A 25,142-nucleotide genomic window follows, 5' to 3' on the forward strand; every position below is an offset into this window, starting at 1 on the left:
CATCTCAACTCCTGTGTGGAACTGGATGAATATAAAGTAAAAAGGGCAGCCCAATCAAAGCATTTCCAAATACCAGGCATTTCAACTGAACCCTAAGAAGGAGAAACTCTACAGAGAAGGTTTTCTCAATCAAGGCAAGTGGAGGCAAAGGAGGAGCATGCAAGGATGCTGAAAGCCCAGTGTGACTGAACCTGGCAGTGAGGCGGTGTGATGAAGCCATCAGGGACTGCATCACCTAGGATCTTGCAGGCCAGGTCAAGAAGTCAGGACTCTGTTCTAAGGGAAGTGGGATCCTGTTCCCACAAGACCGCCCCCATCTTTGTAGTGCTCTCCACACTTGCCCAGTGTTCATCTTCCCTGCTGGATCACAGGGCCCATGCGGGCAGGACAGTATCTCCCTGTTCACCCACTTATTCCCAAAACTCAGTGCCCCGGACATAGTGAGAGCTCACTAAGTATTACCAGGTGGACTGATGGACAGACAGACCAGCAAAACTTCTGTGTGGTCCAGAAATCCACTTGAGGCTGAATCCATTTTACAACATGCCCCACCCACCCTGCCTTTTCTAAACTGAAGTGTTCTCGAAAATCTGCAGACCTAAAAATGGCGTGCAGTTCTAATAATGCATCTGTCCTTGAAGACATACAATGAATGAGATTGATGGGCTTCACTCCAGCTTAACAGCACAGAGGAACCCATCTCTCTTGAAATGCTGACTTGGAGGTGATGGAAGAGATCATGACTCGTATGCACTGTGGATTCTGTGTGTGTGTTTACACTGTTGCATCATGTAAATCTTACATTTCTTTATGCCTTTTGTAGAAAGAAAGTGAAAGTGAAGTCAGTTGTGTCCGACTCTTTGCGACCCCATGGACTGTAGCCCACCAGGCTCCTCCGTCCATGGGATTCTCCAGGCCAGAATACTGAAGTGGGTTGCCATTTCCTTCTCCAGGGGATCTTCCTGACCCAGGGATCAAACCCATGTCTCCTGCATTGCAGGCAGACGCTTTAACCTCTGAGCCACCAGGGAAGCCTATCCTTTTGTAGGCATGAGCTTAATGAGGCAGATAATTAAAACCTGTGTGAGCTTTTGCTCTGAAACAAACCACTGGAAAGCACATGGCTTAAAATAACAACTGTCTGTTTAGCTCACCATCCTGCAGCTTGCCAGTTTGGGTTGGGTTAACCTGGGTTGGGGACTTCCCTGGTGGCTCAGATGGTAAAGAATCCATCTGCAATGCAGGAGATCTGGGTTTGATCCCTGGGTCGGGAAGATCCCTTGGAGAAGGGAATGGCTACCCACTCTATTATTCTTGGATGGAGGAGCCTGGCAGGCTACAGTCCATAGGGTTGCAAAGAGTTGGACACGACTGAGCAACTAACAGTTTTCATCTGGGTGGAGCTTCTCAGCACCTACCTGGATTTAATCATCTGTGTCTGGTCTTCATAGAAGACCTCCATGACATCCCAGGCATTGGGTCAGACAAGGAGTCCCTACTTTCCTTGGATCACAGCGCCCTAAGCGCCTCAGTAAACTTTTCAGTGACCCTAGGTTACAAAACATATCAACAATTCTGTTTATTAATAAGTTTAGCCTCAAGCATTGTAAGCATTTATACTCTAACAGCTTCTTGATCATTTGAAAAAAAAGACGCATACAGTTTAAGAACAAATGCTCTTTTAATTTCCTTCTTAAATAACCACAGTTACTTCCAATGGGATACGTGCTCCTGTCAGGCACGTCATGACCTTGCCTGGGAGCAGGTGGGACACCACCACCTGTTCCTCTTGCAATATTGCAAGCGATGTTTGAGCAGTAGTGGCGTTTGTTTGTTTGTTTTAATCACAGTCGTATCTGAGAGGTCAACTATGCAGAGATAGGGTGTCATTAAAAGTGAGTGCACAGAGGTCACAAGTGGACACTGTGACTGCTTTGACTGGTGGTTTGCTTGTGTCTGATCCATGTTGAGGGTCTCTGTGTTTCCCTCAAAAATTTATTAAAACATCCTGCTCTGCCAAGTTGGTTGTACTGTCCCAGGGCACCTCAGGGTACACAGTTGGAAACCATGGAGCTTGCACTTAAATAATAATAATTATTATTTTTGGTTGCACTGGGTCTTCGTTGTGGTGCATGGACTCTTTGTTGTTCTGTGTAGGCTTTCCCTCATTGCAGCAAGTGGGGGCTGCTCTCATTGGGGTGTTCACTGCAGTGGATTCTCTTGTTGCAGCTTATGGGCTCTAGAGCACGGGCTTCCATAGTTGTGGCACACAGATTTAGTTGCCCTGTGCCATGTGGGATCTTATTTCCCAGTCCAGGGATCGAACCCATGTCCCCTGCACTGGCTGGTGGATTCTTAACCACTGAACCACCAGGGAAGTCCTGGAGCTCACACTTTTACATTGCCCTTAATGTTCGATATAGCCACACGAGGTTGCCATTGTTTGAATTTTATGTTTAAAAATGTGTGAGTGGTATATCATGTGACTGGGAACTGGCAGAATAAAACTTTGCTTTTAGGGTTGTTTTGACTCCAAAGCCTGTTCCTCTGCTGATGCACTCCAGAGAATTTTCATCTTGGGAACCATATCCTGTTCCCAAGCTACAGCGTGTTAAGTTTCCCCTATCTGAGAATAATTACAGCTTTCAAGGATTTTTTTTAAACTTCAACATCAACTAATGATCTTTGAATTTTTGTGTGTAAGTCTAGCACAGGGTTTCTCAACCTCAGTCCTCCTAACATCTGGGGCTGGATAATCCCCTGTTGGGGGGCTGCCCCACACAGTGTATAATGTTTTAGCATCATCCCTGACCTCTACCTACTAGATGCCTTGAACATCCCCCAGCTGTGACAACCAAAAATGTCTCCAGACACCACCCACTGTTCCCTAGGGACAAAGTTGAGAGCTGCTGCTTGAATGAAATGATGACCAAGCCTGAGGAATAGGATTTTTATACTTGTCTTGCCATTCTGGCCTGGTATTAATTTGTTCTTAATTTTTTAAAAAAACCATGTCATGGTGTTATGTCTTCAGGACTTCTCCCTCTTAAATCCTCTTAGAAGTCAGTCCTCTAATGATTGATCACAGAGAGAGCTGCTGCTGCTGCTGCTACTGCTGCTAAGTCGCTTCAATCGTGTCCAAGTCTGTGCAACCCCATAGACGGCAGCCCACGAATCCCCGTCCCTGGGATTCTCCAGGCAAGAACACTGGAGTGGGTTGCCATTTCCTTCTCCAGTGCATGAAAGTGGAAAGTGAAAGGGAAGTCACTCAGTCTATTCTGACTCTTAGCGACCCCATGGACTGCAGACCACCAGGCTCTTCCATCCCTGGGGTTCTCCAGGCAAGAGTACTGGAGTGGGGTGCCATTGCCTTCTCTGCACAGGGAGAACTACTGGTAGCAATTTAAGGTTCTAAATCAATGTTAAGTTGCTTTCCAGAAGTGGGTGGGTACCAGCTCTTCCTTTAGAAAATTGTTCTTATGTGAATATCACACAAATGCTTTGAAGTCCCCTTCTATTTTTCTCTTCGGAAGTAGAATATAGAAATAAAGGAAAGGATTCTGAATCTCATTTTGATGAGAAGGTCTTTTTCTTATCTGTTTTCAGAAACATTCTAATGGCACCAAGGTTTTTCTGTTGTTTTTTTTTTGGTCTCTTGCCACTGTTAGATTTTCTAAAAATGGTGCATTTTCCTAGAATAGTAATGTGCGCTCAGTCATGTCTGACTCTTTTGTGACCCCGTGGAGGGTAGCCTGCCAGGCTCCTCTGTCCATGGGATTTTCCAGGCAACAATACTGAGGTGGATTGCCATTTCCTTCCCCTGGGGACCTTCCTGACACAGGGATTGAACCCAAGTCTCTTGAGTCTCCTGCATTAGCAGGTGGAGTCTCTACCACTGTGCCACCTGGGAAGTCCCAGCATAGTATACCTCCCTTGAAACTTACCCTGGGCCTGTATCTTCTTTCTGTTTCTTGTGAAATGAGGGTCAGGCATTCTTCAAGGGCAGATAACAGACTTTCTATTTCTGCACAGATTGAGTAGCCCCTGACTTCTGAGGATCATGACAGGTGTGGCGTATGTGTGATTTAGAGCATCAGATTATATCGTTGATGATACCTTGGGGTCACTGTGTCTAGGGCTTCCCAGGTAGTATGCCAGCTTGCCTGGGAATACAGCTGGGCCACTGCTGGGTGCACTCTAGGTCATTGCCCTTTGCAACGCTGCCATGCCTTATGCTCAATTTTTAAGAATAATCATGACCATGTGCAAGTTTTGCCTTGCGTATACCTTTAGATCCACATCTCTTAGTAAGATGGGTCTTTTGTGAATTGCATGGTCGGAGGGAGCCACATGCTTCAACATTCTGGGCCTCTCTTTTTTTGTGGTCAGCAATGGAAAACCTCAATTTTAATATCTATGTTGTCAGAAGGCACACAGGCATTTGAGAGTCATTGCTTGTTTTCACAGCAGGGCAAGCAAGTGCCTTCACGTCCTTTGTATTCTTTTCTGGACTCGGGTGTTGCAGTGCCCAGGACTGACTCTGGATCTCCTGGCTTTGTCCTTGAGTGGTTTCCTGACATCTAGCAGGTTCCTAGAAGGTATTTCTTGTTAGCTTAGGGGATGTGGCCAAGTGTATTTGAACTAGCTCAGCGGGGTGCTCAGTAAGGGAAAACAAGCTCACATGCCATTTCCTTCCTCACACTTTTTTGCTCTGGGTTCTCAGCAGTGATGCAGGGTGTAAAATGTCCCAGCTCCTTCCATGGTTTGTACCTTTGAGGAAGTTGAGCAAACAGTGCTTGGAGTAAATAATCAAGCAATTTAATTTCTTTTTTTATTCTAATCGATCTTTAAAAATGAAAAGTTTAAATTGAAAAGAATTTCAGGGCTACACAGAAATAATGTGACTAGATTGATGAATCTCCATGTACCATCGCCTAATTTTATTGCCAGTGTCATTTCATCTACCTGTGGTTCTAAAAGTGTGTTCCCATAGGACTTCCCTGGTGGTCCAGTGGCTAAGACCCCATGCTTCCAATGCAGGGGGCCTGGGTTTGATCCCTGGTCAGGGACCTAGATCCCACATTCTGCAACTAAGACCAGGTGCAGCCAAATAAATAAATATTGAAAAAATAAATAAAAGTCTAGCCCCACACTAACAGCATCAACACAATCTGGAAACTTACTAGAAATATGGATTTCCATTTTCAAAAAGACACTGATAGTGGGAAGGATTGAAGCCAAGAAGAAAAGAAGGTGGCAGAGGATGAGATGGTTAGATGGCATTACCGACTCAATGGACATGAATTTGAGCAAATTCTGGGAAATAATGAAGGATAGGGAAGGCTGGCGTGCTGTAGTCCATGGGGTCACTAAGAGTCAGTTACAACTTAGTGACTGAATGACAGTAACATTTTGAAAAAATATAAATCAGAAACTCAGGGAGTAGAGCCTGATCAGTTGTTTCAACAAGAACTCTGGGTGATTCTGATTCCTGCCAAAGCTTGAGAATCACAATATATACCATTTCATCCAACCTCTGTTGGAATATCTTAAAGGGAATATTATGTTACCTGCCTCCTGAGAAACCTGTATGTCGGTCAAGAAGCAACAGTTGTTACGTGGAACAACAGACTGGTTCAAAATTGAGAAAGAAGTATGACAAGGTTGTATATCATCACCTTGTTTTTTAACTTACACGCAGAGTACATCGTGTGAGATCCCTGGCTGGATGAATCACAAACTGGAATCAAGATTGCTGGGAGAAATATCAACAGACTCAAATATGGAGATGATGCCACTCTAATGGCAGAAAGTGAAGAGGAACTGAAGAGCCTTTTAATGAGGGTGAAAGAAGAGAGTGAAAAAGTTGGCTTAAAACTCAACATTCAGAAAACTAAGACCGTGGCATCTGTTCCCATCACTTCATCACAAATAGAAGGGGGAAAAGTGGAAGCAGTGACAAATTTTATTTTCTTGGGCTCCAAAATCACTGCAGATGGTGGTTAAAAGACACTTACTCTTTGGAAGGAAAGCTATGACAAACCTAGGCAGCATATTACCAGAGACATCACTTTACCAGTAAAGGTCCGTATAGTGAAAGCTATAGTTTTTCCAGTAGTAATGTACAGATGTGAGAGTTGGACCACAAAGAAAGCTGAGCACCAAAGAATTGATGCTTTCAAACTGTGGTGCTGGAGAAGACTCTTGAAGACTCTTGTCTCCTTTGGACAAGGAGATCAAGCTAGTCAGTCCTCAAGGAAATCAACCCTGGATATTCATTGGAAGGACTGATGCTAAAGCTGGAGCGCCAATACTTTGGCCACCTGATGTGGAGAGCTGACTTATTGGAAAAGACCCTGATGCTGGGAAGGATTGAAGGCAAAAGGAGAAGAGGGTGGCAGAAGATGAGATAGTTAGATAGCCTCACCAATTCAACAGAAATGAATTTGAGCAAACTCCATCCAGGAGATGGGTTTGCAGAGTCAGACACAACTTAGCGACTGAACAACAAAATATTATTTTATCTGCAAATACTGTAGTACATCAACTGTTTTATTTTAAATGTAATATCTTGCAAATTGACAAAACATTTTGAGAGCAATTAGTACCAATATTTAAATAGGCTTCCTCTTTGATCTCCTGATTGTGCTCATCATAACCAGCATAACTGAGCAAGTCCTTTATAATATGTATATAAGGATATTCATTGCAATGCCTCAGATGAAATAAATTTGGAAATACTGCCTGTCTAATACTGAATGATTGGCTAAGCAAGTTGTTTTATCTACTCGCTGAAGCACTGTGAAATCATTACAGAGAATGTTGTCCCTCGTACTGTTGTTGTTGTGTTTTTTTTTCCGCGTTTTATTTTATACTGGAATATAGCTGATTAACAATGTTGTGGTAGTTTCAGGTAAACAGTGAAGGGACTCAGCCATACATATCCATGTAACCATTCTCCCCCAGACTCGCCTCCTATCCGGGCTTCCACATAACATTGAACTGAGTTCCACGTGCTGTACAGTATGTGATTATTGGTTGTCCATTTTAAATATAGCAGTGTGAATATGTCCATCCCAAACTCCCTAACTATCCCTTCCCCCATCCTTCCCCCCAGCAATCGTAAGTTCATTCTCTAAGCCTGTGAGTCTCTTCCTGTTTTGTAAGTAAGTTCATTTGTTCCTGATACTGTTGTTAAAAAGGAAAAGCTTTCAGAACAAGTATTGGGTGGTCCCATTTTCTTTTATTGTGCAAGGTGTGTGTGTGTGTGTGTGTGTGTTGTGTATTTGACAGGGAAGAAAGGGTGGGGGATGTGTCTGTGTTGTGTATATGAATTTAAGCACATAGAAAGAGGGATAGAATGTTATACATTAAAACACTAATAGTTATCTTTGAAAGGTATGACTTTAGTTAATTTTCACCTCCTGATTTTTTTCCCCCCATAATGAGCATGCATTTTTATAGTGGAGAAAAACAGTACATTTACTTTCGTTTTGAAAAAGCCACATCCATTGAAGTTACAATCTCTTCCTGATCAGTTTCTGTTGAAATTACCATCTCTTCTTGCATTTACAGATGGGCACATGTTGGATTCAACAAGATATGCCATCATTGGAGCAGATCTCCGAGATATAGCTGACCTGGAAGAGAAGTTAAAGAAATGTAACATGAGTACACAGTGAGATTTTTTTTTAACCTCTTACATTTGTGATTTCATGCTAACTGGGGATAAGGCCAGTTGGAAGTGCAGTGTAATTACATATACCATTTTGTCCTCTGTAATCTTTATCATTTCATTGCTATTTAGAGTAGTTGTCTGAAGTTTTTTAAGAAGCAGTGTTCCCCAAGTCTGTTTTCCCATGAGAATCGCTTGTATTGCTTTTGTAAAATACTGATTCCTAATATCATAAGTTTGAGGGAAGATAATTGTATGCATAGAAACATATAATTGTAACATATAAAGAAAGGATTAGCATCCAGGGTATAAAAGAATAGCTACTATTTCTTTAAAAAAAGTCTGGTGGAAAAATGGGCAAAGGATAGATGACCAGGCAGCTCAGAGGAAACTGGGTATCATGTTAAAATGGTATTGAACTTCAGTAGTAATCAGATGAAATTCTGTTGTACCGCCACCAGGTTGGCGGAAAGGTAGAAGTCTGACAGTATCAAGTGTTGGCACGGATATTGGGGGAAAGGGATGCTCATACACCACGGGTAGAAGTGATCTTGGTGTGACATTGCAAGGAGCAATCTGGAATTTAGTAAAATTGCTGGTATCATGTGATATTGCAGTTCCATGTTTGGATGTGTCTCTCCTGAGAAGGTCTACACATATGTACAAGGAGGACGTTCACTTCAGCTTTCAGTTTTAGTAGCAGAAAATTGGAAACAACTGAAATGTCCATCAGGAGGAGAACGGATGAATGATACGTAAAATGCATGACTTTGGAGAGAGCTCCAAAGTTTAATGTTGAGTTTTTAAAAACTAGATGGCAGGTTATATGCAGAATGTGATACCAAATGTGTACAAGCAACTCCTCCCCCCAAATTCTGTAATTTTGTGATTATGTGTATACATCAAGGAAGTGTTTTTAAAATGGACCAGAAGGGTGCGCACCGGATTCTTGAGTGTGGGTACCTAGGGAGGCAGAGGAGGGCAGTGGAGGTTTGGTTTTGGCAGAGTGATGCTGGTCAGATGGATAAAGAGCTAGTGGGAGGAAAAGGCCTACCTACTTGGTCTGCCATAGGTGAGGATAACACTTTCCAGGGTATCTGAGGTGAAAGGCTCAAGGAGAGGTTTGGAAGGAAGGAAAGGGAAAGGGAAAGTTATTTAAAAAAATAAATTGAAGGCGAGGAATCAGCGGCAAACAATGAAAAATGAACAATGAGGGAAATCATTGGAGGACAGGGAAGGGAGGAAGAAGAGCGTGGACTGAGTTAACTCGCCTTTGAGGGAAGAGAAACACCCCCCAGTCTTCTGAGAGGGGAAGAAAGAGGGTAAGGACAGACACAAATACAGACGAGCTTTGGGTGATGGAGGAGTAGAGGGTGGAAGAGCGATCTTCTGACGCATTGGCTTGGCGATGGCTGTCATCTCAGCGTATTGAAGTTCTTGCTTACCTTTCTTCTGAAATCATCAACTAGGTTGTTATTCACAGGATTTACGGCCCCACCAGCCCAAATGTCAAAATGGGCTTTGTCACTCCAGCTTTACTATCTGAATCTGTCTCATTTGAGTGTTCAGAAGTAAGGGCCATACATTGCCAAGAGTATTTATACTTCTTTTTTCCTTTGGGGAGACCATTACATGGTTCACGAGTTGCAGAATATGGCGTGTTTTCTTAAATTTATATTTTTTAATTGAAGTATAGTTGAGAAACAGTGTTGTGTTAGTTTTTGCTGTACAGCACAGTGACTCAGTTATACACACATTGATGTTCTTAGTTACATTCTTTTGCATTATGATTTATCCCAGGATATTGAGTATAGTTCCCTGTGCTATACAGTGGGACCTTGTAGAGTATCCATTCTGTATATACTTGTTTACGTCTGCTAATCCCAGACTTGCAGTCCGTTCCTCCTTCGCCCCCGCCCCCCACCCTTGGCAACCACAGCTTTGACCTCTGTGTCTGTGAGTCTTTGTTTTGTAGATAGGTTCATTTGTGCTATGTTTTAAGTTCCACATATAAGTGATGCCATACGGATTTGCCTTTCTCTTCAGACTTGCTGCACTTCGTATGATAATCGCTAGTTGCATCAGTCCTGATGCAGATGTCACTGTTTCACTCTTTTCTATGACTGGGTAGTATTTTATTGTGTATATACACCACATCTTCTTCATCTGTTCCTCTGTCGGTGGACACTTAGGTTGCTTCCACATCTTGGCTTTTGTGAATAGTGCTGCTTTGCCCATAGGAGTGCCAGTATCTTTTTGAATTGTCGTTTTGTCCAGATATATGTCTAGGAGGGGGATTGCTGGATCAAATGGTAATCCTATTTTTAATTTTCTGAGGAACCTCCATACTGTTTTCCATAGTGGGTGCACCAACTTATGTTCCCACCAACGGTGCAGGAGGGTTCCAAACCCCTCCAGCATTTGTTATTTGTAGACTTTTGAATGAGGGCCATTCTGACCAGCATGAGGTGATACCTCACTGTAGTTTTGATTTTCATTTCTCTAATGAAATTAGTGATGCTGAGCAAGTAGTGTGTATTCTTTTAGCAGAAGGAAGGTCTTGACTCTCAAGGGTGTGTTGCTGGATTTCTTGGGAGCATGTGGGTTTGTGGACGTCAGCAGGAGATTAGCTAAAGCTGATACCAGAGGGCCTGGAGCCCACTCAGAATGAAGAGAGCGCAAGTCTTGGACTCTTACCCTGGATTCCTGTTTTACTTCTGCATGTTGTTATTGTTGTTCAGTCACCCAGTCGAGTCTGCCTCTTTGTGATCCCATGGACTGCAGCATGCAAGGCCTCTCTGTCCCTCACCATCTCCTGAAGTTTGCCCAACATCATGTCCATTGCAACAGTGATGGCATTCAGCCATCTCATCCTCTGACACCCTCTTCTTCTTCCCTCAATCTTTCCCAGCATCAGGGACTTTTCCAATGAGTCAGCTGTTTGCATCAGATGACCAAAATACTGGAGTTTCAGCTTCAGCATCAGTCCTTCCAATAAATATTCAGGGTTGATTTCCCTAAAGATTGACTGGTTTGATCTCCTTGTTGTCCAGGGGACTTCCAGGAGTTTTTTCTAGCTTCCACTTATGATTATACAGTGGAAATGACAAAAAGATTCAAAGGATTAGATCTGATAGACAGAGTGCCTGAAGAACTATGGTCAGAGGTTCATGACATTGTACAGGAGTCAGTGATCAAGACCATCCCCAAGAAAAAGAAATCCAAAAAGGCAAAATGGTTGTCTGAGGAGGCCTAACAAATAGCTGAGAAAAGAAGAGAAGCTAAAGGCAAAGGAGAAAAGATATACCCATTTGAATGCAGAGTTCCAAAGAATAGCAAGAAGAGATAAGAGAGCCTTCCTCAGTGATCAGTGCAAAGAAATATAGGAAAGCAATAGAATGGAAAAGACTAGAGATCTCTTCAAGGAAATTAGAGATACCACGGGAACATTTCATGCAAAGATGGACACAATAAAGGACAGAAATGGTATGGACCTAACAGAAGCAGAAGATACTAAGAAGAGGTGGCAAGAATAAACAGAGGAACTATACAAAAAAGATCTTCGTGACCCACATAAGCACAATGGTGTGATCACTCACCTAGAGCCAGACATCCTGGAATGCAAAGTCAAGTGGGGCTTAGGAGGCATCACTACAAACAAAGCTAGTAGAGGTGATGGAATTCCAGTTGAGCTATTTCAAATCCTAAAAGATGATGCTGTGAAAGTGATGCTGCACTCAATATGCCAGCAAGTTTGGAAAACTCAGCAGTGGCCACAGGACTGGAAAAGGTCAGTTTTCATTCCAATCCCAAAGAAAGGCAATGCCAAAGAATGCTCAAACTACTGCACAATTGTACTCATCTCACATGCTAGCAAAATAATGCTCAAAATTCTCCAAGCCAGGCTTCAACAGTATGTGAACCGTGAACTTCCCGATGTGCAAGCTGGTTTTAGAAAAGGCAGAGGAACCAGAGATCAAATTGCCAACATCTGTTGGATCATCAAAACAGCAAGAGAGTTCCAAAAAAACATCTATTTCTGCTTTATTAACTACGCCAAAGCCTTTGACTGTGTGGATTACAACAAATTGTGGAAAATTCTTAAAGAGATGGGAATACCAGGCCACCTTACCTGCCTTCTGAGAGATCTGTATGCAGGTCAGGAAGCAACAGTTAGAACTGGACATGGAACAACAGACTGGTTCTAAATTGGGAAAGGAATATGTTAAGGCTGTATATTGTCACCCTGCTTGTTTAACTTATATGCAGAGTACATCATCCAAAATGTGGGGCTGGATGAAGCACAAGCTGGAATCAAGATTGCCAGAAGAAATATCAATAACCTCAGATCTGCAGATGACACCATCCTTATGGCAGAAAGTGAAGAAGAACTAAAGAGCCCCTTGATGAAAGGGAAAGAGGAGAGTAAAAAAGTTGGCTTAAAACTCAACATTCAGAAAACTAAGATCATGGCATCCGGTCCCATCACTTCATGTCAAATAGATGGGGAAACAATGGAAACAGTGACAGATTTTATTTTGGGAGGCTCCAAAATCACTGCAGATGGTGACTGCAGCCATGAAATTAAAAGATGCTTACTCCTTGGAAGAAAAGCTATGACCAACCTAGACAGCGCATTAAAAAGCAGAGACATTACTTTGCCAGCAGAGGTCCATCTAGTCAAAGCTATGGTTTTTCCAGTAGTCATGTATGGATGTGAGAGTTGGACTATAAAGCAAACTGAGCACCAAAGAATTGATGCTTTTGAACAGTGGTGTTGGAGAAGACTCTTGAGAGTCCCTTGGACTGCAAAGAGATCCAACTAGTCCATCCTAAAGGAAATCAGTCATGACTATTCATTGGAAGGACTGATGCTGAAGCCGAAATTCCAGTATTTTGGCCACCTGATGTGAAGAACTAACTCATTTAAAAAGACCCTGATGCTGGAAAAGATTGAAGGTGGGAGGAGAAGGGGATGACAGAGGATAAGATGGTTGGATGACATCACTGATTCGATGGACATGAGTTTTGAGTAAGCTCCGGGAGTTGGTGATAGACAGGGAAGCCTGGTGTGCTGCAGTCCATGGGGTCGCAAAGAGTCAGACATGACTGAGCGACTGAATTGAACTGAACAGTTTGAAGGCATCAGTTCTTTGGCGTTCCGCCTTCTTTATGGTCCAAATTTCACAACCGTTCGTGACTACCGCGAAGACCATAGCCTTAACTATACAGACCTTTATCAGCAGAGTAATGGCTCTGCTTTTCAACACACTGTCTAGGTTTGTCATAACTTTCATGCCAAGAAGCTTACTTCTGCTTACTAGTTGTTTAATAGAGGGCAGGGTTTTGGGGTTTTGTTTTTTTAATCTCTTTGAGGCTTAGTGTCTTCATTTATGAACTGGGATCAAAACTATTTCACACGATGGTTTTGAAGACCAGGTAGCACATGTGAAAACAGTTGAGCAGAAATTGGCACATATTAGGCCTCTGAGTCAGCTGCATCTGACTCTGAGTACAGCTGCAGCTGTATAGCCAGCTGTTTGGAAAATGTGCTGGTGGGTCATGAAAGTAATCATGTATAAATCAGACCAGATCTTCATAGGAAGTTTGCCTCACTTTGGAGATCTATGAAATAGATGAAAAAAAAATTTGTGTAACAAATATTCAGATTACGTATTCTTCCCTGTGGTTTCATTTGTGTTCTCTGTTTTCCTTTATGGGCTGTCTTGTCTGCTTTTCTTTCAGTTATATTTTGAAAAGTGTTAATCCTCTTTCTAATGTTGTTAATGGCTACCTTTTACAAAATATATTGTAAATATGTTTAACTTCATTTTTTAAATGATTCAAGCCTACAAAGAAGTTTCAAAAATCATACAAAAAATTCCCAAATAGCCTTCTTTACCTGGCCTGGGCTTAGCTAGGTGGTTCATCTGCTAGGGGCCAGGTTTCGCTCATGTCCTTTGGGGTTTGTTCATGTGTGGAGAACAGATTGGTCAGCGGAGCTGTGTCATTCTCAAGCACAGGACCTCCTCTTCTAGGGCAAGCTAGCTTGGGTTCATTTCCACAGTGGTTTCAGGTTTCCAAGTACAGCAAGAGAGCAAGTGCCAGCGTCCAGGTCATTTCCAAGCTTCTGCTGGTATCACGTTTGTTGCTATTCCAAAGCAAGTTACACGACTCACCCAGATTCCAGGGGGAGGGAAATAAACTGCCTCCTGAGTGGGAGACTCTGCCTGCACCGTGCCACGGTGTGGGTGTACAGTTAGGAAGAACCTGTAGCCATTTTTATAGTCTGCATTTTCAACCGCGAGACAAAAGTGATTGCTGATCGCTCACCTTTTTGCATTGTAAAACTTAGAGTCATGTTACATTGATTGTTAATATGCAAACCGAAAGCACTGGGGTGTGAACTACAACGTGAGCGCATTTAGAGAGTCCCATCTGGATGAAAACATATTTATGTGCCTTTTTTTCTTCGCTTAAGATTGCCAACCCTCCTGATAGCTGAATGTGTGCTGGTGTACATGACTCCGGAGCAGTCTGCAAACCTCCTCAAGTGGGCCGCCAACAGTTTTGAGGCTGCCATGTTCATAAACTACGAACAGGTAAGAGAAAGCTCAAGAAATCCACGTTCTGTGCAGGACTCCAGGGGTGGCTTTCTCTCTCTTGAGCACCCTTGGAATATGCTTTCCCTTATTATTTTCTTTCTGCCTCTGTAGCTCCTTTGTTAATCAATTCCAGCAAACCTAGTATTCTTTTCTTTTCTTGAGGTTTATTTATTTAAATTTTTTTTTTGGTTGAACTGGGTCTTCGTTGCTGCATATGGGGCTTTCTCTGGCAGCAGCCGGCAGGGACTACTCTTTAGTTAGGGTTCCAGGGCTTGTGTTGGTGGCTTCTCTTGCTGCAGAGCACGGGCTCGAGAGCAAGGGCACAGTAGTCGTGGCACGTGGGCTTAGTTGCCAGGCGGCATGTGGGATCTTCCCGGACTAGGGATTGAATCAGTGTCTCTTGCATTCCAGGGTGGATTCCTAACGACTGCCCTAAACCTAGTATTTTTGAGTTCAAGAGTGCCTGCAAAGTTTTATCTAGAGTTTCTGGAACTTCCATCTTGGCCTTAAAGGAAGCTTTTTGTGTTCTTACTTTATCACTGTGTTTACTATAAAGTCATAGATCTTGATGGAGGGAATTTTGGCTGTCATCAGGGTAGGGGCAGTGAACTCACATGCCTTCAGAGGCAGATAGTGATGCAAGTGGAAGAAGCTGGCCAGGTGTCATACTCTGTGAAGTAGTGGGGCCTGTGCTGACCTGGGACACCCACGTCCCATTTCACGGATGCCCACTTTTCAGTGCCAGTCAGTTGTTACTATGTGGAGTGAGCCTAAAGTTGCCTGAACTCCCAATTTTTCAAGAGAGATTAGAAATCTAGGATTTTACTGTAACATTTCCTGTGGCTCAGCTGGAATGAGCTGAGCTGAGCTCATTCAATGAGCTCACAGCTCCTGCAATGCAGGAGACCTGAGTTCAATCCCTGGGTTGGGAAGATCCCTTAAAGAAGAGAAAGGCTACCCACTCCAGTATTCTGGCCTGGAGAATTCCAAGGACTGAATTCCTGGAGAATTCACTTCACTTTCCTAATTTCTAAAATCACTGAGTCTGGCCTGTGGCTCGCTGTTCTCATCTGGTGCCTGAAAGGTTATGTTTTGGTGTTTTGGAATAATTCGTCTTGGGTCTGTGTGACCTGCAGCAGAATTGCTCTGTGGTTGGGAGTCCATGCTGTGGAGACAGACTGCCTAGCTCTGATCTGGACAAGTTACTTGACCTCTCTGTGCCTGTTTCCTCATCTGAAAAATGAGGATAATAGTCCCCCAACCTCATAGTTCATAAACGAGTTAACAAGTGCACAAGCATTGACAACATTAAGTAAGCTGTTAACTCAGTTATTATTTGGATCTCTCGGAGCCCCAGGGTTATATAAGAATACCTGCCTCTCAGGTCTAAATTATCCAGACTAAATTTGGCAAGTGCATTCATTAAAAAAAAAGACTTGCCTCTCTGGATTATTATGGGAACTCCTGAGATGTTGAGCAGCAGTGGACTGATGATAAGCAGTGCCAATACATGTTAGCTACTTTTAGTGTTTATTTTAGTTTAGCTTTATTGATTTTATTTTGTTTTTTTTTTACTGCTTTTCATTTTATTTTCAAATGTGATTACAGATAAGGGCAGTGCAGGGCCTTGCACATGTCACGTAGCTGCAAACAGGTCTGGGGCTGGACCTTGGTCTCCTGTCTTCCCCACCCCCGACCCAGCCCAGGTTCTGGTATTGGTGGTTCTTGGTTGGTTGATTTTTCTTCTTTTCCTCTTTAATTGGAAGCATTCCTCAGAGTCAGTCTTTTAAAAAAAATTTTTTAATATTTATGTATTTATTTTTGACTGCACTGGGTCTTCATTGCTGCACGTGGGCTTTGTCTGGTTGCAGAGTGGGGACTGCTCTCGAATTGTGGTCCTCAGACTTCTCATTGCAGTGGCTTCTTTTGTGGAGCGCGGGCTCTAGGGCACACGGGCTTCAGTAGTTGCGGCTCATGGGCTTAGTTGCTCCAAGGCATGTGGGATCTTCCCGGACCAGGGTTGGACCTGGCATCCCCTGCACTGCAAAGTGGATTCTTAACCACTGGACCACCAGGGAAGCTGCAGACGGAGTCTTTTGACCTGGTAAATGAATATAATGGCTGCTGGCCTCGTCAGTCTGTACTAACAACGTGGATAAATCCTGGCAACCTGTCTGTGTTTTCGGGCCACCATACCTGGGAAGAAGGAATTTCATTTCCCACGTTTCCACACATTTCACATGTGCACTGTTTCATTTGTGTGTTCTTTTATTCAACATCACGTGAGAGATAAGGGGTTAAATAAGTTTTGGCCAGAGACCCTGTCACTTTGGTGCAGGGCTGAGATTGTACTAGTTTTTAGTATGTTGACCACAGCTGTCCCTCAAAGGGCTTAAACCCTGCCCACCACCTTCATTTTGTGAATAATCAACTTTTAATTCATTTATTTCCTGACAAGTACAGAATCATTAGCCTTATGTTCGTCAATTGCTCATATGTCTTATGTTGTTATTTAATTAATAGTTAAAGGACAAAACAACATGGATGATGATTATTTCAGTAATAATGATTTCAGATTCTTAGAATTTGATTATTATATAGCCAGCGCTTTTCTTTGAGTTTCGTATATATTAACCTGTTTGATCATTACAACTGCCCACAAGGTAGTTACTAGTACTATCCTGGATTTACAGGTAAGGGTTTGAACCAAGGGATTAGGTATCTTGCTCACAGCTATTAAATATCAAGCCAATATTCAAACCGAGGCAATAAAATAAAGGAGTTTGTGCTCATAAATATGCTTCTATTCTGAATGAATAGTCAGCAATCATATCATTACTGCCACATAAGCCCTATGCATCCTCCCCAAAAAAGAGTAACATTGGTTCTTGACGTGCAGAGGATTGGGGAATCACTTCATATATTGTTAAAGTGCTGAAGTTTTGATACCTTATATGTGACAAAGTACCAGTGTGTGTGCTACATTAATGTGCATAATATTTTGTTCTGCACACATATATACATGATGGTTTTTATTTATTTATTTTAATTGGAGGCTAATTACAAAATTGTAGTGGTTTTTGCCATACATTGACATGCATCAGCCATTTTGCACACATATGTACATGATGTTTTTTAAACCTTTTTTTTTTTTTTTTTTAAATTCAGAGGTAGGTAAGGTGGTCTGGTATTCCCATCTCTTTAAGAATTTTCCACAGTTTGTTGTGATCCTCACAGTTAAAGTCTTTAGCATAGTCAGTGAAGCAGTAGATGTTTTTCTGGAATTCCCTTGCTTTTTCTGTGATCCAATGGATGTTGGAAATTTGATGTCTGGTTCCTCTGCCTTTTCTAAATCCTGTTTTGAAATACATTTGAAAGTTCTTGGTTCACATACTGTTGAAGCCTAGCTTGAAGGATATTGAGCATTACCTTGCTAGAATGTGAAATGAGCGCAGTTGTCTAGTAGTCTGAACATTCTTTGGCATTGCCTTTCTTCTTTATTCAGAGAGTAATGCCACATGCAAAATAAAAAAAAAAAGTCATATAGTTTAAAGGGTAAACAAAGAAAAGTCTCTCATCTATCGCAGACTTCGGCCTCTAACCTGGGAAGCAACCTTGCTGTATTCTAGAATTTTCATGTGCATATATAAATGTGAAGAGAGATTTTTTTTTCCCCCTAAAGATAGATGGGAGCATACTATACACATTCCTAGTAAGTTACTTTTCAAGAGTTTGTCTTAGGGGCCATCTCATATCTGTCTGTCTGCTTTTTATGTTTTCATGGCTATATGGTATTTCATTATATAAACCTGCCAGAATTTATTTAACCCCAAGCAATGGGTATTTAAGTTCTTTCCAGATCCTTTCTATCATACACAGTGCTGTAGTAAATGTTCTTGCATTTTCGCATACAGACGCAAGTCTACCTGTGAGATAGGCTCCTGGCGGTGGAGTTATCTGGTCCCAGGCTGAGTGTTTGCAATGCATGAACACTGCCCAGGTGCCTTTCGAGGGCTGTACTCCATCAGCATTGCACTTGGGGTTCCGTGACCTGCGCTGGGTATTACCAGCCTTGACTGCTTAGCAATAGGATGTGGTTATTTTATTTTGCATGTTTTAAGAAGCAGAGAGACCCTGTGGTAGTGCCCAGCCTCCCCTCTCCCTTCCCAGGTAAACATGGGTGACCGGTTTGGGCAGATCATGATCGAGAACCTGCGGAGACGACAGTGTGACCTGGCCGGAGTGGAGACTTGCAAGTCGCTGGAGTCGCAGGTCAGAGGGCAGAGGCCCGGATGTCCTCTTGTACCCTGGCCAACCGAGAAAGTGCTTCCTCCCTACGCAGATGGGAGAATGTGAGGGTCCTTCCGGAGTGCCTGCCTGCGGGCAGCCACTGGTTCATCGTGTGGGGGAGATCCAAGCCCTGTACTACCATCTTGGCATGGAAAATACAAGTTTACATTTCCTGTCTCCTGTTACTTTACTTTTTTATTATGCTGTTTTTCAAACAACATAAGAGTAGAGGGAATAATTAAAGCAAACACCTATGTCCCACCAGCCAACTTCAATAATTAATAATATTTTGTCATTGCCATATTGTTACCCCTTCCCCCAAATTTTCATTGGTGGTGTCATTGGAAAGGTGGCTCAGGGGTAAAGAATCTCCCGGCAGTTCAGGATTCACGAGTAGATGTGGGTTCAATCGCTGGGTCAGAAAGATACCCTGGAGGAGGAAATGGCAGCCCACTCCAGTGTTCTTGCCTGGATAATCCCATGGACAGAGGAGCCTGGCGGGCTACAGTCCATGGGGTCACAAAGAGTCAGACATGACTGAGTGTCTGAGCACATCGTTGGAATATTTAAGGCAAATCCCAGACACTGTTTCATCTCCCTCGTAAGTACTTCAGTGTGAATCTCCTACCAGTAAGGCCCTTCCTCTGCCCAGGATAATGATAATACCATGATCACATCTGACAAGTGGACATGCTCCTTCATAGTAGCTGACACCCACCCAATTCATACTCGGCTTTTACCAGTTGTCTAAAAAATTGTTCACGGTTGGTGTATTTGAATCAGGATCCAAACATGATTTCCACTTCGTACTTGACTTAAATTCTTGCAAACTGTAATTGTTCCCCCAAAATTTAGAAATTTTTTGGTGAAGAGGCACTTCCCTATCCCTACCTCCTTTTAAATGGCTTAGTTTTTACATGGCTTGTGTCATTACCACCAGGGCCCTTTAAAAAGCTGTTGCTTGTATAGAATAGTTTCTTCCTTTATTTCTCTTTAAATATTATACTTTAGGGTGCCCCCATTGTAACAGTACCTGTTGAGTAGAGAAAATGGGGAAATGAAAAGACAGATGAGAGGGTCCAGAATGGGCTTTTTAAAGAGGAGCCCTCCGAGGGAAGCTGTGTGTGCAAAGAGCGCTTCGGGTCGTGTGACAGCTCCTGTCGTCTCCCTTTCTCTCCGCCCCACGTTTTAGAGAGAACGGCTCCTGTCCAGCGGGTGGGAGTCGGCGTCAGCCATCGACATGATGGAAGTGTACAGCAGGTTGCCTCGTGCCGAAGTGATCAGGTACGGGACTGACAAGAGTCCGCTCCATGGCAAATAACTGTGAATGAAAGGCATCATTGTCCATACCTTTTAATGTTTTTTAAAAAACAAACCCAACCCCAAACTAGACCTATTTTGACACAAGTTAACTGCTGCTAACATAGATTAAACATTGCTAGCTCGTTGAGAGTAACTCATTAGCTATTAGCCAAGACAAGGTTTATGCCCAAACGTTATTTTAGTCAAAATAAACAGTTACACCTCTGCAGTGGAAATCTTGCACAATCCTGTGTTTTGGAAAAGGAGGAAAGTCACGTTGCTCAAGGGGTCCTAAGCGGGGTTGGGGGGAGTCTGCTTATGGATTTTTAAGTGGACTTTCCCCCTCATTATAAAAGAAAGACGTGCTTGTTGTTCTAAAACAATTTTCAAGTAAAGTTCATGAATTATAGAGCAATTGTGTGCTGTGAATAAATTGGAGTATATTCTTTTTCTATGTGTATATAAATATTTATCAACCTATAGATTTGTATTTTTTGAATCAGTAGATTGATACATGTATTTGCCTGTAAACCACCATCCTTTCAAAAGCTTAACAATGGCTTATATTTATCTCTGCATGTCAAGATGTTCAGGTTACCATATCCTGTTTAGTGGTGCCTGGCATTTATATTGATGTGTGGATAAATGCTAACGACAACAGTTTTTCAAACTGAGATATAATTGACAGGCAATGTTAGTTTCAGGTGCACAACACTTTTTTAAGGAGAACCACTTTATTTTGAGTAGTAAACAAAACTCCGTTTATAATGTAATAAAAGAAACCCTCCATCAATTTCTTCACAGTTAGTCTGAGGAACAAAATCTCCAGCTTAATTAGAATTTACATTTAACCTTAAATATTCTAAAATCCATCCATGTCAACTTTGGAGTTTTAATCTTGCCCGATCCTATGAAATAGACCAAACCTTGATAGATAATCAGACTCCTAGTTTTTGCCCTTAAGCATATTTCTTCATCTTGCTTTCTGACTCCATACATTCCATCCTGAATGTTCAATGGATTTGCAGTAAACTTCCAAGGTGAAGGGAAATTTCTTGCTCATCGTTTGCCTAAAATCTTGGCTTGTGTTCATCTTTTGAAACAAAAAACACACACCAAAAGTGCCCACAGGTTCCACTACTAAAACTCCTTTAAAGATCTTCTTTGCCAGTGGTTCCAGAGCGCAGTCCATGACGTCTGAAGCAGTGTCTTCGAGCAGAACCCCACCAGGTGCAGCAGGCAGGACATGGCAGGAGTCCTGGTTTAATTTACGTTTCTTTTCACATAAATGAGATTGAAAAGCCCTTGTTTTTTTCCTTGCCAGTGATCTGGTCTTTTACCCATCTTTTAAATAAGTTTTAAAAAGTGTTCTTTCTTACTGAAGTGTAACAGCTCGTTTATATAACAAGGAAATCTACCCCCTTGTCATTTGTATTACAGACATTCTCTTGAGTTTGTCATCTGTCACTTTTGACTTTGCTTATGGAGGTTTTTTTCTTCTTTTCAAAAATAGCTAAAATGGTCCCACGCCATACGTACTGTTCTGTAGCCCGCTTCTTTTCACATAGTCTGTCCTGAACGCGTTTCCACGCCCGGCAGTGTGCGTCACGGCCTTCATTTTTAATTGGATACGTTGGTACTGTTGTCTTGTCATTCCACAGAATAGAGGCCCTTGAATTCCTGGATGAAATGGAGCTTCTTGAACAGCTCATGCAGCATTACTGCCTTTGCTGGGCCACCAAAGGAGGAAGCGAACTAGGTAGGTGACTTCACTTATATTGATTGGAATTTTTCTAGGGAATTTTTTGTCTCTGGAGAACGTAACGCTCAATGGGAATTTTCTACCCAGGAGGAACTAGGGCTCGTATACATGGATCTGTGAACATAGAGAATCAGCAGTTATATCCTCTGATTTTATAGCACAAAACCCAGGAGAACTGCTTAAATAAACCACATGTATGAAAACCAACCAACAGCCCTTTAGGGCTGTTTGTGGAATTTCCTCAACTGGATGGTAAGAGACCTTGAGTCTTGTAATCATCTTAATGAAAGGATCCAGTGTTCAGCTTTTTGATCTGCTTGTAACCAGGTTTGCTTGATGTTAAAACACACAGGTCATTGTTTCTGTCTAACACCCCTGCAGCTGTGGGTTGAGTTTCTCTCTCTCATCTTCTTTTATATTGGAGGTGAATTCCCCTGGCTTGAAAGAGTTGGGCCGTGGGGACAAAGCCCGGAGCCTTGTCTCAGTGCCTTGTTGCCTTGATCTTGACCCAGTTCCTCCTTTACAGCTGCCCCGTGCTGACCGTGCTTCCCCTGGGCGCCTCTCCAGCCCAGTGGAGATAGTTTTAGATCCCAGTTCTGGCCTTTGCTGTTAAAGTGCCCTCAGACTTCCTATAGCTCTGTCTGACATACTGCCTTAGGCAAGTAGTGAATATAAAACAAAGAGCTTGGAGTCAAGGCCTGTCTCCTGTGTGAAAATTCCAGGTTGTTAATCATCCTCCTTGGGATTATCTTTCCACCAGTTTATAAATTTACCCAGCTGGGCAGTTCAGTCCACAAAATCCATTTATTTTTTATTTAAAAAATCATTTATTACTGTGTTTTTGTACTGCTGTTTTCCCCCATTTTTGAAAACAGTATAATTTTAAGCAGAGACTTTGGAAACTTCTAAAAAAAAGTATGGCAAAGAAAAAAAAATCACCCGTATGCCCATCACTCAGAGATAACCTCTGGCAGCTTTTCCCTTCTTTTCTTTTTCTAGCTGTTGATTTGTTTTTAGGGGGGTTTAATTTATCTATGTAACCTTGATTCTGGATCTTTTTAAGCTTAATATTATAACATAAGCATTTCCCCTTGCTACTAAAAACTCTGCATGAGCATAATTTTCATGGCTTTATAAATATTCTGTCATGAAGCTCTGTCTGCATTTACTTAATTTTCTTACACTTTAAAAAAATATAGGTGACTTGTAATAGTATAGAATTAATTCTAGATTCTGTCAAGTAATGATGCATTGAGCTTTTCTATGTAAGGGGCTTCTTTTTCCCCCTTCTCACCTAGCTACTTGTGGTATCAGTGTAGTAAGTCACTTACATACGAACCTTCAAGCTGCGAGCTTTTAAAGATGCGCACGCGCGTTCCGTCAGTGTCAGGTGTGAGTGACACTGCAGCTTTTCCTCCGTCTCCTATTGCTGACGGCCCTTCAGCTTTCCAGCCTCCCACCTCCCTGCCCCCTTCTGGCAGCAACTCTTCTTGCCTCTTCACTCAGTGCCAGCCCCTCTATGCTGAGCTGTGTACTGTACTACTGTACTTTTCGAGGTACTGTAGTGTGAGATTAAAAATGTTTACTTTGTATGTTTGTTTATGTATTATTTGTGTGAAAAGTATTATAAACCTATTACGGTACAGTACTATGTAGCCAATTGTGTTAGTTAGGTATGGAGGCTAACTTGGTTGTACTTATGAACAAATTGGGCTTGCTAATGCACTCTTGGAATGGAATGGAACGGAACTCATTCATTGTAAGGGACTTACTGTACTTAACTTGTATGTGTGTAGAGGAGAAACTGTCTGTGTTTGCTCGAAGTTCAACACTTAAAAGACCAGGTTCTCAAGAATAGGCCATAAGTCAAAATACGAACAGATTGATACTAAACAAACCTACAGCCAAGACTGGAAAATGAGAATGATTCTCCAATAATAAAATCACCTGCTAAAACAAAATTCAACACTCTTCATAGGAAGATATCAGAATTCAGAGTCTCCTCAGCTTACCACCCACCGTGTTCAGTTTAGTTCAGTCACTCAGTTGTGTCCAAATCTTTGTGACCCCATGGACCACAGCAGGCCAGGCTTCCCTGTCCATCAGCAACTCCTAGAGGTTGCTGAAACCCATGTCCATCGAATCGGTGATGCCATCCAACCGTCTCATACTCTGTTATCCCCCTCTCCTCCTACCCTCAGTCTCTCCCAGCATCAGGGTCCTCTCCAGTGAGTCAGTCTTTCACATCAGGTGGCCAAAGTATTGGAGTTTCAGCTTCAGTATCAGTCCTTCCAATGAGTATTCAGGACTGATTTCCTTTAGGATTGATTGGGTTGTATTTGGTTAAAAAATTACTAGATATGTGAAGAAATAAATTGCCTACACCAGTTTTTTTATTACTGAATTTGATTCAAAGACAAAAGGGTGAAAAAAATTGCTAAGGCTAGTCAGTAACCCTTTGACTTCTTTCTCACCCAAAATGGGACAATAGTAATTTTCAAATGTATTTAAGGTAAAAAGCAGAACACTCAAGAATGAACTCGTTAAAACAAGTTGTCTGAATGAAAGGTATTAATTCAGAAAAAAAAAAAAAAAAAACTTCAGCATTTAAAGAATGGACGTGTGGGTTTTACTGGAGAGCCCATAAACCGCTGTAACATGTCTTAATCCCTTTTAAACCGCCAGTAAACACTGTCTCATCCAGCCTCCTGTTTCCTTGTGGAATCTTATCTTACACAACCAGGAGGCCCGGGTGCAGTAATTGAATGTGCAGCCGTCGCCCCAGAGCCGGTCCCCATGGACCTGGGGCCCCAGGGTCACATTCTTCCACCTCTGACTGTTTTCTCTGCCTCAGCCTGTGACAGCCCCTTCTCAGCATCTGTGCGTTTCCTCCCCTCAGGTTTGAAGGAAATAACTTATTGATCTGTTCAAGACTCGTGCTGAGCCAGAGCTGAAGCCAGCGACCTTTCCGGAGTTGAGTCTCCAAGTTTCCTGAGTGGTGGGGAAGCTCCGGCCGCCATTCTCCCCCACTCTCCAAGAAGCCTCATTTACTGGGGTGGTTGTACAAGTTCCTGTTCCTGTTGGCTAACAGTTTAAATAAATCTCTGTTGCCAGTTGCCGGTGTGTTGGTCCTCTGCTGTTTATCCTTTGCTCCCTGGGGGGTACTGTGGTTCCCCTCTTTGTCAGCTGGAACCAAAGATCCTCAGCCCAACCTTGGCCTTGGCCCACTGCCCATGAGTCAGACTCAGCTCCTGCATCCGTTGTGGGATTTACTCCCGTGTGCTCTTACGTGTGGCATCTTGACCAGAGGTTGGAGCGCGTCTCTGCTCCCGTTTCTGCCCTTGCCTGCTCAAGTCCTCCTTCACCTTGGTCACTGTGGCAGGGTGAATGATGACCCTCTAAAATGTCCCTTCCCAATCCCCCCTGCTGAGAGTATGTTACCTTGTATGGCAAAAGGGGCTTTGCAGATGTGATTAAGTTAAGGATCTTGAGGTGGGAGCATCCGGGT

The 25,142-nt window shown here is 42.6% G+C and overlaps 1 protein-coding gene across 1 annotated transcript in view; it reads left to right on the forward strand.

Annotated features, from left to right (window-relative positions):
- The window catches only part of LCMT1 (leucine carboxyl methyltransferase 1), a 69,647-nt gene extending 44,897 nt beyond the window's left edge, over window positions 1–24,750 (forward strand). Inside the window, exons 6-11 of the mRNA XM_010837219.1 lie at window positions 7,576–7,678; window positions 14,157–14,277; window positions 18,451–18,552; window positions 19,763–19,854; window positions 21,534–21,631; window positions 24,534–24,750. Coding sequence (XP_010835521.1) covers window positions 7,576–7,678; window positions 14,157–14,277; window positions 18,451–18,552; window positions 19,763–19,854; window positions 21,534–21,631; window positions 24,534–24,556 — 539 coding nt within the window. The 3' untranslated portion in view covers window positions 24,557–24,750. The remainder of the gene's footprint in view (window positions 1–7,575; window positions 7,679–14,156; window positions 14,278–18,450; window positions 18,553–19,762; window positions 19,855–21,533; window positions 21,632–24,533) is intronic.
- The last annotated feature ends 392 nt before the right edge of the window (window positions 24,751–25,142 follow it).

This window comes from Bison bison, unplaced genomic scaffold (assembly GCF_000754665.1).
Source record: "Bison bison bison isolate TAMUID 2011002044 unplaced genomic scaffold, Bison_UMD1.0 scf7180017864072, whole genome shotgun sequence".
Taxonomy (NCBI): domain Eukaryota; kingdom Metazoa; phylum Chordata; class Mammalia; order Artiodactyla; family Bovidae; genus Bison; species Bison bison.